Source organism: Helianthus annuus, chromosome 9 (assembly GCF_002127325.2).
Source record: "Helianthus annuus cultivar XRQ/B chromosome 9, HanXRQr2.0-SUNRISE, whole genome shotgun sequence".
NCBI lineage: Eukaryota > Viridiplantae > Streptophyta > Magnoliopsida > Asterales > Asteraceae > Helianthus > Helianthus annuus.
In genome coordinates, this window is record NC_035441.2 from 189,491,932 (window position 1) to 189,506,511 (window position 14,580).

The 14,580-nt window shown below is 36.8% G+C and overlaps 1 protein-coding gene across 1 annotated transcript; it reads left to right on the forward strand.

Annotated features, from left to right (window-relative positions):
- Positions 1 to 5,792: 5,792 nt before the first annotated feature.
- On the forward strand, positions 5,793 to 6,851 carry LOC110877002. Its single transcript, XM_022125159.1, has one exon. The coding sequence runs from the start codon at positions 5,793 to 5,795 to the stop codon at positions 6,849 to 6,851; it is 1,059 nt and encodes a 352-aa protein (XP_021980851.1).
- Positions 6,852 to 14,580: the final 7,729 nt, after the last annotated feature.

Consider the following 14,580-nt stretch of genomic DNA (forward strand, 5'->3'; position numbering starts at 1 on the left):
ATCTTCAGGAAAGACGTCAGGGAAATCACGCACTCCTGGAACATCGCTTATGTTCTTTCCCTTGCCCTTTTGTTCCACTACGTGGGCCAAGAAGGCAAAGTTCTGTTTACGTAAGCACCTGTTCGCTTGAGTGCATGACATCAACTTCAGTCCTCTAGAAGGTCGGTCTCCGTAAACGTGTAAATTATCACCGGGCGGAAGAGGTAATCGAATGAACTTATCGTGACAAGCGATCTCGGCATGATTCTTACGCAACCAATCCATGCCGATTATGACATCAAAACTACCCAATTGCATGGGTATTAGATCAATAGTGAACACGTGGTCGTTAAGAGTCAAGGAACAACCACTGAGAATAGAATCAACTAGAATAGACTTACCATTGGCAATCTCAACCGAAAACGACTTAGGTAGCTTAGAGCGTGCACAGTTTAACAAAGATTCAAATTCTACGGACACAAAGCTCTGTCGGCGCCAGTATCAAATAGTATCGAAGCGTAAAGGTTATTGACGAGAAACGTACCATTAACGACGTCATTGTTGTTACGAGCCTGGTTAGCATTAATGTTGAACGCTCGTCCACGAGCGGCTGGCTGTTGCTCCTGGTTTAGCTGGGGACACTGATTACAAAGATGAGTAGTATCTCCACACTTGTAGCATGCACGAACAGCGTTGACCGGCCTAGGATTCTGCTGAGGAGCTGGGAGTGCTGGTAGAGCTGCCTGAGCTGGTGCTTGCTGGGCTGGTTAGGCTGGGTTGACTTGACGGCTGTAGGGAGTTGTGTGACCATAACGATTGCAATTGGTACACAAACGGCAAGCAGAAGTAGCAGGATGATGAAAGTTGCAAGTTGCACACTTAGGGTGAGGCCTAGTGTACTGCTTTTTGTTCTAAGGAGAAGGAGGGTTTGGAACAGCAGCAACAGGAGTAATCTTAACAGCAGGGTTTGCAGCAAGGACAATGGCATTATAGCCTGAACCCTGAGACTTTCGTTTCTTGTTTCTGCTGCCACTAGGCTGCTGGGTAACTTGATTTGCTGATTTTGAGGGAGCAAGAGTAGCGAACTGTTTGTTACAGATGTAGTTGTTGTTTAAACTTGCGGTAAGATGATAAACTTCTTCAATAGTATCTAGCTGAGTTGCTTCAATCGAATCGCGCATTGCAGGAGGTAACCCATTGATGTACTTGGTTATCATGCGCTTCGGAGTAGAAACCAAGTGAGGAACGATTATGCTGAGTTGCTTAAAACGGGTGGTATAAGCCAGATTGTCATCATCAATCTGCTTGAGATGCCAGAATTCTTCTTCAAGCTTTAGCTGTTCATGGGGAGGGCATAATTCGAGCATCATCAGCCATGGAAGAGCATGAGCTTCTTCATTAGAGCGGATGTTTCTCTCGTTCGACCACCACGAGCTCTGCCTTGAAACATTTCCGTTGCACTTATGGTCTTTAAATGTTCTGGGCACTCGCTGTTAATGAAGGTAACCTCGATGCTGGCGAACCACTCTAGCATTGCGGTCACCCCATCACTACCCGTGAAAGGCTTAGGGTTGCAAGAGGCGAAGTGTTTGTAGTTAAACTTCATAGGCTTTAGCTTCTCGCCTTTAGATTCCACAGAGGAAGGAGGAGTGTTTGATCCTTGGATCTCAGAGACGATCTTTGGCATGATGCGAGCGATCTGATCGGCCATGAATGACATCATCTTCTTCTGAGATTTTTCCCTGGATCTCTTGAGAGAGTCAGATAGTTTGTGGGAAGACATCTAAAGATCCAAGAAAAGGATCGCATAAGTCTAGATCACAAAGTCTCACAGTATATAGATTCACACACGATAGCTTAAAGGCTCATGTTTTACCAAAGCGTTCAACAAGTTTCACATAGTTTCAAAAGATTCAACCTTTGCAAACCCACGACTTTCGCATGGCACGTTGTACGAAAGTTCGGTGACATGTCAGAAACACTTATATATAGGAAGTACCAGCGGCGTTGTGACACCTCGTATTTTCGATCTTTCCATTTTTGGCAAGTCTACTTGTACTTTCTATTTTTGTAAGTTGTACCTTTGTGGTATTTGGTTTTATTCCCAAACTGTACCTCGAGACTTGAAATCATAATGAAAGTGCATTATTTTATTCATATTTGTGTTTGAATACTATGTATTGCCAAAACAATTAAAAACATGTCAAACTATGTTAAACACGTAAAAACAGTAAAAATACATATTAATCTCAGCTCTCAAATTCATCATTGCCAAGAGATTACCCTAAACCGTACAAAAACCGGGAATTTATACGTTAATTCGGTAAAAATATCAAAATTGGGTTAAAATAATTTTTATATTATTTTATTAATATTTTAAATAAGTAAACTAATAATTAAAACTAAATAAATAAATATTTTAAACTGAATTTTTAATGATTTTTGATTATTTTGGTTAGTTAAACTAACCTGGTTAGCTAAATCCTGGTTAAATCAGCTAACCAGGTTAATTTTATCAAAGGACAGCACTAACTGAGTTAGAAAACTCAGTTAGTGACTAACCCAGTTAGTCAGACTAACTGTTAGTAAAAAAAAGGGGGTTGACCCGCGCGGAACAAGGATGGAACTCGGGACCATGCGCTTAACAAGCAAACGACTAACCACTCGGCCGGGCATGCCACATCCGGCATATCTTGAAGTCTAATTATATTTAACCACAAATTAAATGCGCAGAATTTAAAAAAAATAAAAACCGCCCAACCGATCGTCTTCTCCGACTGTTGGGTTGACGACCGGAAACTCGACCTTTCCTGTTCGTAACCGACGTCCGACATCCCTATATAAACCCGACCAAATATTCATGCTCGGTCCTTTCACCCCGATCCCCGAAGCAAACCGTAACCGGCTCGCGTCTCCGTCACGACTTCGCCGGAATCCTACACCACCACCTTCGCCGCCGGGAACCACCAACCACCGCCGTCTGCCGCCACCTGCAACCGGCCCGGTACTCTCCTTTTTCCGGCTTTACATTTTTTTTTATTTCGATTTTTTTTTTGTGTTATTATTTTGTACAGTAATTGATAATATTATTGTTAATATTATTAATATTATTATTACTTATTAGGATTATTATTATTAATATTATTATTAGATTATTAATATTATTATTATAATCTTTATTTATTTATTTATCTATATTTATAATAATCAGATATATTTAATAATATTAAACAAATATATTATTACTAGATTTATTCAGAATAATTATTATTATTAAACAGATTTATTAATATATTTTTAAATCTAAAATTTTATAACAGAATTATTATTTCTGTTTTTTTTATAATCAGAATTTTTACAATAAAATAAATCAGATTTATTTTTAAATTTTCAGAATTATTATTTAAATTATCATTTAAAATCTGAATTTTTTATTCTTTATTTAATCAGATTTACCATTTTATTCAGAATTATTATAATAATCAGATTATTTTAGATTTTCAGAATTTTTATATAAAATCAGAATTTATTTAACAGAATTATTATTTTACTATTTAAATCCGAATTATTAATCAGATTTATTATTTTATATAATCAGATTTATTATTTTATTTTATCTAAATCAGAATTATTATATAATAAACAGATTTACTATTTTATTTAGATTAGAATTATTATTTTATATATAATAATCAGATTTATTATTTTAAAACAGAATTATTAATCTATAATATTTATTTATATATATCAGAATTATTATTTTTAAGTGCTTAATAATCAGGAATTATTATTTATATAATCCAAAATTTTAGTAATAATATTTATAATATGTTGGTAAAATCAGAAATATTATTTTAATATTATATACAAATCAGTATTATTATATTCACTTATTTATAAAATAAATTGACATTTATTTCATTAAATACAAGATATAAAAATAAGAAATATTATTATTTCACTTTAGAAATGTTAATATTATTTTTATAAATGCCTTGTTATTTAAATAATCTCTAAATTCCCAATATTTAACAATCCTCAAAATTAATAGGGTAAATCTCTTGTGCACATTCTCTTGGGCAATCTCTTGTTCTTAATCTTTTCCAAGAAAAACGCAACGCAACCTAAGGTGAGTATACATGACCCATTTTCTATTTTATCACATTTTGGGTGCTGTATGCATTTCTATATCAAACACACTATGTTAAACATTTTTGCACTTCAATCCACATTTCATGTGAATCTCTTTGACTCATGTTAATCATGTTATGCTACTGTTAAACATTTATGACTGTGTGTTCATTAACTTTGCAAGCCTCCCCTAACAATGGCAGCGCTGTAGGTTGAGAAACGCCCCTCCCATAATATTATGGGTATTGTTAGGTTTATTCTATGTTACTCATGTTACCACCCTTCTAGGGTTAGGCTATGTTAATTGCGTTAAACTTTGGTTTGAACACATAGATATCATCGTTAAGAGTATAACTGTTAATATGAAATCATGTAGTCACGTGGATTTGAGCATGTTAAACTATTTCAAACATATTATACTATATTCAAACTTGTATACTCGCCAACATGTTTTGTTGACTTTATTTTAAATGCATACTGCAGGATGAGGAAGTCAAGATTTGAAGAAATGAATAGGATGGCCTAGAAACCCACTTTTAAAATAAACTATGTTTAATGTTTGTTATTTCCTTTTATGACAATGTATGAAACTTTGCAATTTTAATAAATGAAATTTAATTATATTGTCACATGTAGTGTTATGATGTTTTGAGCAATTTGTTCGTTTCATCCCGATGTTTCCGCCATCGGTTGGGGTGTGACAGATTGGTATCAGAGCCACAACTATAGGGAATTAGGAATGCCTTGCTTTGCCTAGTCTATAGTTTAGGAGCTTTCTCATTTATTTGCTGTTTAAGACAATATTCCCTTCTCTCTTCCTTGCTTCCCTCTATTCTTTTGGACTTCTAATATACAAGCCTTTCCTAAGGCTAACACAATACACACATGGAAGCTTTGAAGACACTCTTACAACACAATCGAAATGATTCATCAAGATAGGGGTGATTCCCACACTTGGTGATGATTTTCACTCAGCTATATTTTGATTTTTGCACGAAACCTACCCTCAAGTTAGGAGTGACATCCAAACCTTGATGGGAGTTTCCATTTCATATTCTAGTGGACCCTCATCTTTGGATGAGTACCAACCACATCAGGGTACGATGTTATCAAGTTAGAGGTGAAACTCGCATCTTGTTAACTAGTCCCATTCCTTGATTTTCGATCTCGCCAAAGTTTCGATTTTCCCAATCGATTAAGGACGTGTAGTAACTGGAAGGACAAATATCGTTAGTCGCTCCTCGATGAGAGTATTTGTCTATTAGGCCAAAGCACGTCTCCTTAATTCGAAAAGGATTTCGATTCACTTTGGAATAGTCTTATGTTACGTTCCGTGACAATCCATATTTTTATGATAAATCTCTTTTTATGTTATCTCAATTATTATGTGATTTACATTTGAGCGTTATCTTCATTTCAAGTTTGGGAACACGAATCACGTTATTATCGCAATCTAAAACAATTAATAATTACTCCTTCGTGAACAAACTAAATTTACCTTGCTTTCATTATACATGATATTCTATGTGTAACATTATGTGCAATACTATGTTATTCTATGTGAAACTATTTGACAATCTATGTGAAAAGCAATGTGCTATGTGATGCATACATGAAATCAATTTTCCTAAACAAAAACATTATGATTAAAGTCTCATCCATTCCTTGTTTTGAATTTCTAGATGTCGTCATCTCGTCAGTTCTCTCACTCTCCCAGAAAATCCAAGGCTAACTCCAAAAAGAAAATGTTGATGTTCATGGCAAATCAGATTGCCAGAATCGTGCCAAAGATAGTGTCTGAGATTCAAGCCTCCAGCACTCCCAATCATTCTGGCGATTCTCACGTAGTACAGCCTAAACCAGTCTCGTTCAACTACAAACACTTCACTGCCTGTAACCCCAAAACTTTCACTGGGAAGGATGGTGTGACTGCCATGTTGGAATGGTTTGACAGCATGGAAGTCACATTCATAAATAGTGAATGCCCAGAGGAGCTCAAGGTTCGAAGTGCCACTGGTGTTTTCCAAGCCAGGGCACTAGACTGGTGGACTAACGAGAGAAATATTCGATCCAATGAGCTAGCTTACGCGTTGTCTTGGGAAGAACTCAGACAGCTTATGATGGAGGAATTCTGCCCTCCTCATGAGCAGTTCTGGACCCTCAAACAGGTTGGAGATGAAAACCTTGCATACACTACTCGGTTCAAGCAGCTATGTTTTATCGTGCCTCATTTGGTGTTAACCACAGAACGCACCATTCGGAAGTATATCAATGGGTTGCCTCCTACGATGCGTGATACCATCGAGGCGGCTAGGTTGGATAATATCGAGGATGTGTATCGCCTCGCGACAAGTTTGAATAATAATCGAGTTCGTGATAAACAAGTCGCAGCAGCATCTAAACCTACATCCTCCTCAAAACCCGCTCATCAAATCACCCACAACAATAGGGGAAAGAAGCGTGCTCACCAATCCTCAGTTTGCAACGCTGTTACACCAGTTGAAAATCCAAAACCTAACCCAGCAAACCCAGAAAAGAAGCAATACACAGGACCAAACCCTAAGTGCACAATTTGCCACTTTCATCACCCAACCACGAGCCCATGTAGACACTGTACCTCCTGCAATCGCTATGGGCATTTGGCAGCATACTGTCGCAACAACCCTACGACAGCCCAAAACTCAAAGCCAGCAAATGTGGTCAGGGCATGTTTCAAATGTGGGGATCCAACTCACCTATGACCTCAGTGTCCTCAATTGAGGCAAGATCTACAGCAGAAGACACCACAAGGCCGTGCTTTTGTTATCAATGCTCAGCAAGCGCGCAACGACAACGAGGTCGTGAACGGTACGTTCCTCATTAATAATTTGTATGCCTCTGTTTTATTTGATACTGGTGCAGATAGATGTTTTGTATCTGTAGAATTTGAACCATTGTTAAAATGCACACGCTCAAAACTACCTAAGTCATTCCCAGTCGAAGTTGCCAATGGCAAGTCTATTCATGTCGATTCTGTTCTTCGTAACTGTACTCTCACTTTGAATGATCATGCCTTCTCAATTGACCTCATACCCATGGAGTTGGGTAGTTTCGATATCATAGTAGGTATGGATTGGCTTCGAAAGAACCATGCTGAAATTGCCTGTTTCGAAAAATACGTTCGTTTGCCTCTTCCATCAGGCGATACCCTACATGTTTATGGGGATCGACCTTCCAAAGGTCTAAGGCTAATGTCGTGCACACAAGCGAATAGATACTTACGTAAAAAGTACTTTGCCTTTTTAGCCCACGTAGTGGAAGAAAAGGGCAAGGGAAAATGCGTAAGCGATGTTCCAGTTGTGCGTGATTTCCCAGAAGTTTTTCCTGAGGATTTACCTGGTCCTCCTCCTCCTCGGTCAGTTGACTTTCGTATCGACCTTGTGCCTGGTGCAACTCCTGTTGCACGAGCTCCCTATCGCCTTGCACCATCTGAGATGCAAGAGCTTTCCAGCCAACTCCAGGAGCTTCTTGACAAGGGTTTCATTCGACCCAGTACCTCTCCTTGGGGTGCTCCTGTTCTATTCGTTAAAAAGAAAGATGGTTCATTTCGAATGTGTATCGATTATCGAGAGCTCAACAAGCTTACTATCAAAAATCGATATCCACTACCTCGCATCGACGACCTCTTTGATCAACTCCAAGGTGCAAGTTATTTCTCCAAGATCGATCTTCGATCTGGCTATCATCAACTTCGTGTCCTCGAAGAGGATATCCCAAAAACCGCATTTCGAACACGCTATGGACACTACGAGTTCGTAGTCATGCCTTTTGGTCTGACTAACGCGCCCGCCGTGTTCATGGATTTGATGAATCGTGTTTGCAAACCTTATCTAGATCGATTCGTGATTGTCTTCATTGATGACATCCTAATTTATTCAAAATCTCGAGTCGATCACGAGCGTCATTTACGTCTCATACTCAAACTTTTGCGAAGTGAACGTTTATACGCAAAGTTCTCAAAGTGTGAATTCTGGATCAAGGAAGTCCAATTCCTTGGACATGTCGTTAGCGAAAAAGGTATTCATGTCGACCCTGCTAAAATTGAAGCTGTCAAAAGTTGGATCGCACCTAAAAACCCATCAGAAATTCATTCATTCCTAGGATTGGCGGGTTACTACCGTCGATTCATCTCGAATTTTTCTAAGATAGCTGTTCCCCTCACTATGTTGACCCAAAAGGAAAAACCTTTCGTTTGGAGTCACGAGCAGGAAGAAGCTTTTCAAACCCTCAAGGACATGCTTTGCAATGCTCCTATCTTAACCCTACCTGACGGAAATGATGACTTCGTAGTATATTGCGATGCATCAAATCGTGGTCTTGGTTGCGTTCTTATGCAACAAGGCAAGGTCATTGCGTACGCTTCTCGCCAATTAAAGATTCATGAGAAAAATTACACTACTCATGATCTTGAACTTGGTGCAGTCGTTTTCGCATTAAAAATATGGCGTCACTACCTCTATGGTACGAAATGTGTTGTATACACTGATCACAAAAGTCTACAACATATCTTCAATCAAAAAGAACTAAATATGCGTCAACGTCGTTGGGTGGAATTACTTAACGACTATGACTGCGAGATTCGCTACCATCCTGGAAAGGCGAATGTCGTAGCTGATGCCCTGAGTCGTAAGGCTCATTCCTATCGTATGCGTTGTTTTCAAGTGTCAAGTGACCTTCACCATTGTATTCGTGAGGCACAGTTTGCGTCAGCTAACGAAGGAAGTCTGCTCGTCGAAATCCGTGGTGCCTCTATGGATCAACTTGTGACGAAGTCAGAGGACTTCGTATTATCTTAATCGCATTTGGGTACCAAATCGCGACAATCTTCGTGAATTTATCATGAACGAGGCTCATAAGTCTAAATACTCAATACATCCTGGTGCTGATAAGATGTATCATGATCTTCGAACATCTTATTGGTGGCCTGGTATGAAGGATGATATAGCCTTGTATGTCTCAAAATGTCTTACCTGCTCGAAGGTTAAAGCAGAGCATCAGCGTCCCTCTGGTTTGCTTGAACAACCAGAAATTCCTGTTTGGAAGTGGGATAGTATTGCAATGGATTTTATAACTAAACTTCCTCGAACCTCATCTGGTAATGATAGTATTTGGGTCATCGTTGATCGTTTGACCAAGTCAGCCCATTTCTTACCTATTCGGGAAGACTTCAAAGTTGAAAAACTTGCTCGAGTCTATACTGATGAAATCATCTGTCGTCATGGCATACCTCGTGACATCATTTCAGACCGTGATGGTCGTTTCACGTCTTGCCTATGGCAAACTTTTCAATCAGCCATGGGTACTCATTTAAATCTTAGTACAGCCTTCCATCCTCAAACAGATGGACAGACTGAGCGTACCATTCAAACTCTCGAAGATATGCTTCGATCCTGTGTCATTGACTTTGGTGGTAGTTGGGATGTGCATTTGCCCCTGGTCGAATTCTCGTACAATAACAGCTATCACTCCAGCATTCAAATGGCCCCATTCGAAGCATTATATGGGCGAAAATGTCGATCACCAATCAGTTGGCACGAAATTGGTGATAAGCAATTTACTGGTCCTGAGCTTATTCAAGAAACCACGGACAAGATTCTTCAAATCCGTGACAATTTACTCAAGGCCAGGAATCGACAAAAGAGTTACGCAGATAAAGGACGCAAACCCATGGAATTCAATGTTGGGGATCAAGTATTACTTAAAGTATCTCCATGGAAAGGGGTTGTTCGATTCGGTAAAAAGGGTAAACTTGCCCCTCGTTACGTTGGACCTTTCAAAATCCTCGAACGAGTTGGCAAGGTAGCGTATTTGCTGGATCTACCACAGGAACTGAGTAATGTTCATCCGACATTTCACGTTTCAAATCTCAAGAAATGTCTAGCTGATGAAGGACTTCATGTCCCAGTCGACGACTTGCAAATCAACGATACGCTTCATTTCGTGGAAAGACCAGTTGAAATTGTGGATAAAGGTACCAAGCAGCTCAGACGCAGCAAAATTCGCATTGTAAAAGTACGATGGGAAGGCAAGCGTGGTGCTGAGTTTACTTGGGAACTCAAAAGTGACATGATGGCAAAGTATCCACATCTCTTCGATCAGTCTTCTTCTTAAGATTTCGAGGACGAAATCTCCTAAAGTAGGGGAGACTGTGACACCTCGTATTTTCGATCTTTCCATTTTTGGCAAGTCTACTTGTACTTTCTATTTTTGTAAGTTGTACCTTTGTGGTATTTGGTTTTATTCCCAAACTGTACCTCGAGACTTGAAATCATAATGAAAGTGCATTATTTTATTCATATTTGTGTTTGAATACTATGTATTGCCAAAACAATTAAAAACATGTCAAACTATGTTAAGCACGTAAAAACAGTAAAAATACATATTAATCTCAGCTCTCAAATTCATCATTGCCAAGAGATTACCCTAAACCGTAAAAAACCGGGAATTTATACGTTAATTTGGTAAAAATATCAAAATTGGGTTAAAATAATTTTTATATTATTTTATTAATATTTTAAATAAGTAAACTAATAATTAAAACTAAATAAATAAATATTTTAAACTGAATTTTTAATGATTTTTGATTATTTTGGTTAGTTAAACTAACCTGGTTAGCTAAATCCTGGTTAAATCAGCTAACCAGGTTAATTTTATCAAAGGACAGCACTAACTGAGTTAGAAAACTCAGTTAGTGACTAACCCAGTTAGTCAGACTAACTGTTAGTAAAAAAAAGGGGGTTGAACCGCGCGGAACAAGGATGGAACTCGGGACCATGCGCTTAACAAGCAAACGACTAACCACTCGGCCGGGCATGCCACATCCGGCATATCTTGAAGTCTAATTATATTTAACCACAAATTAAATGCGCAGAATTTAAAAAAAATAAAAACCGCCCAACCGATCGTCTTCTCCGACTGTTGGGTTGACGACCGGAAACTCGACCTTTCCTGTTCGTAACCGACGTCCGACATCCCTATATAAACCCGACCAAATATTCATGCTCGGTCCTTTCACCCCGATCCCCGAAGCAAACCGTAACCGGCTCGCGTCTCCGTCACGACTTCGCCGGAATCCTACACCACCACCTTCGCCGCCGGGAACCACCAACCACCGCCGTCTGCCGCCACCTGCAACCGGCCCGGTACTCTCCTTTTTCCGGCTTTACATTTTTTTTGATTTCGATTTTTTTTTGAGTTATTATTTTGTTACAGTAATTGATAATATTATTGTTAATATTATTAATATTATTATTACTTATTAGTATTATTATTATTAATATTATTATTATTATTAGATTATTAATATTATTATTATAATCTTTATTTATTTATTTATCTATATTTATAATAATTAGATATATTTAATAATATTAAACAAATATATTATTACTAGATTTATTCAGAATAATTATTATTATTAAACAAATTTATTAATATATTTTTAAATCTAAAATTTTATAACAGAAATATTATTTCTGTTTTTTTTTATAATCAGAATTTTTACAACAAAATAAATCAGATTTATTTTTAAATTTTCAGAATTATTATTTAAATTATCATTTAAAATCTGAATTTTTTATTCTTTATTTAATCAGATTTACCATTTTATTCAGAATTATTATAATAATCAGATTATTTTAGATTTTCAGAATTTTTATATAAAATCAGAATTTATTTAACAGAATTATTATTTTACTATTTAAATCCGAATTATTAATCAGATTTATTATTTTATATAATCAGATTTATTATTTTATTTTATCTAAATCAGAATTATTATATAATAAACAGATTTACTATTTTATTTAGATTAGAATTATTATTTTATATATAATAATCAGATTTATTATTTTAAAACAGAATTATTAATCTATAATATTTATTTATATATATCAAAATTATTATTTTTAAGTGCTTAATAATCAGGAATTATTATTTATATAATCCAAAATTTTAGTAATAATATTTATAATATGTTGGTAAAATCAGAAATATTATTTTAATATTATATACAAATCAGTATTATTATATTCACTTATTTATAAAATAAATTGACATTTATTTCATTAAATACAAGATATAAAAATAAGACATATTATTATTTCACTTTAGAAATGTTAATATTATTTTATAAATGCCTTGTTATTTAAATAATCTCTAAATTCCCAATATTTAACAATCCTCAAAATTAATAGGGTAAATCTCTTGTGCACATTCTCTTGGGCAATCTCTTGTTCTTAATCTTTTCCAAGAAAAACGCAACGCAACCTAAGGTGAGTATACATGACCCATTTTCTATTTTATCACATTTTGGGTGTTGTATGCATTTCTATATCAAACACACTATGTTAAACATTTTTGCACTATCAATCCACATTTCATGTGAATCTATTTGACTCATGTTAATCATGTTATGCTACTGTTAAACATTTATGACTGTGTGTTCATTAACTTTGCAAGCCTCCCCTAACAATGGCAGCGCTGTAGGTTGAGAAACGCCCCTCCCATAATATTATGGGTATTGTTAGGTTTATTCTATGTTACTCATGTTACCACCCTTCTAGGGTTAGGCTATGTTAATTGCGTTAAACTTTGGTTTGAACACATAGATATCATCGTTACGAGTATAACTGTTAATATGAAATCATGTAGTCACGTGGATTTGAGCATGTTAAACTATTTCAAACATATTATACTATATTCAAACTTGTATACTCGCCAACATGTTTTGTTGACTTTATTTTAAATGCATACTGCAGGATGAGGAAGTCAAGATTTGAAGAAATGAATAGGATGGCCTAGAAACCCACTTTTAAAATAAACTATGTTTAATGTTTGTTATTTCCTTTTATGACAATGTATGAAACTTTGCAATTTTAATAAATGAAATTTAATTATATTGTCACATGTAGTGTTATGATGTTTTGAGCAATTTGTTCGTCTCATCCCGATGTTTCCGCCATCGGTTGGGGTGTGAAAGGCGTATCCACCATGTTTCAGGCACATCACTTCCGCCTCGTATTCGGTGTCATGTTACGTGTCGCATTTTGCCAACCATAACAATACACTCCAGCATTATCACATACACGTAGATTAACCAAATAGTTTCACGTAACTTATCGTTCAACATCCTCGCCACAGTACACAAAACAACGAATTCCACATGGCACGTGTTACGAAACTTTGGCAACATGACAGAAACACTTATATAGGAAGTACCAGCGGCGTATCCACCACGTTTCGATCATGCCACGTCCGTCTCGTCGTCGGTGTCATGTTTTGCCACTCATACCATTAGACTCCATCATTTTCACACATATATCAATCAAATAGTTTCAACATTTCCACCACGAGTCTGCAAAACTGCGAATTTCATATAGCACGTGGTACGAAAGTTCGGTAACATGCCAGAAACACTTATATATAGGAAGTACCAACTGCGTATCCACCATGTTTCGGACATGTCACGTCCGTCTCGTCTTCGGTGCTAGGCTACGTTTCGTATTTTGCCACTCACAACAACACATACACATTAGAGTACACATAGATTTAAACAAGTAGTTTCACATAGCTTAGTGTTCAACATTCTCATCACCGGCCTGCAAAACACTAGATTTCGCATGGCACGTGGTACGAAAGTTGGTAACATGTCGGAAACACTTATATATAGGAAGTACCAGCGGCGTATCCACCATGTTTCGTCCATGTTACTTTTGTCTCGTCTTTCGGTGCCATGTTACGTATAGTGCTTTGCTACCCACATCAGCACATAGATTAACCAAGTAGATTCACATAGGATCACGTTCAATCATGTTTCTCATAGTTTAATCAAGATTCCACATAGTTTATCATAATGAATAAAGCTTCATAAATTTAGTTCGAACCTGAGAGATTATGATTATTGTTCTAGATTGCAGACAACATGCGATTTGTGTAAAAGTCTCAAACGAACGAAGAATCAAGTTTAAAACCACATACGAAAATCGAGATAACATAAAAGATAGGCTCATAAAACATAGGATCGTTCCGGGTAGAGGAACGTTGACTAACCAAAGTGAATCGAACCCCTTCCGAATTGAGGCAATGTGTCTTGACTTACTTAGACAAATACGTCATCGATGTTAGGCCTACGATATTCGTCCTTTCGATCATTTCACATTCCTAATTGGTTGGGAATTTCGAGACTTTGGTGAGACAGAAAAATCAAAGAGGGGGACTAGTTATCAAGGTATGAGTTTCACCTCTATCTTGACAATTTCGTACCCTAATAGCGTCGGTACTTATCAAAAGATAAGACCTACTAGAGTATAATATGGAAATTTCCCATCAAGGTTCGGATGTCACTCCTGACTTGAGGGTAAATCTTGTGCAAAATACAAACACTGATAAGCAGTGTTTTCAAGGTATCCAAGTGTATATCGTGTCATCCTT

Coding starts and splice junctions, on each gene's coding strand:
- LOC110877002 (XM_022125159.1), top strand. CDS start 5,793: ATGTCGTCATCTCGTCAGTTCTCTCACTCTCCCAGAAAATCCAAGGCT.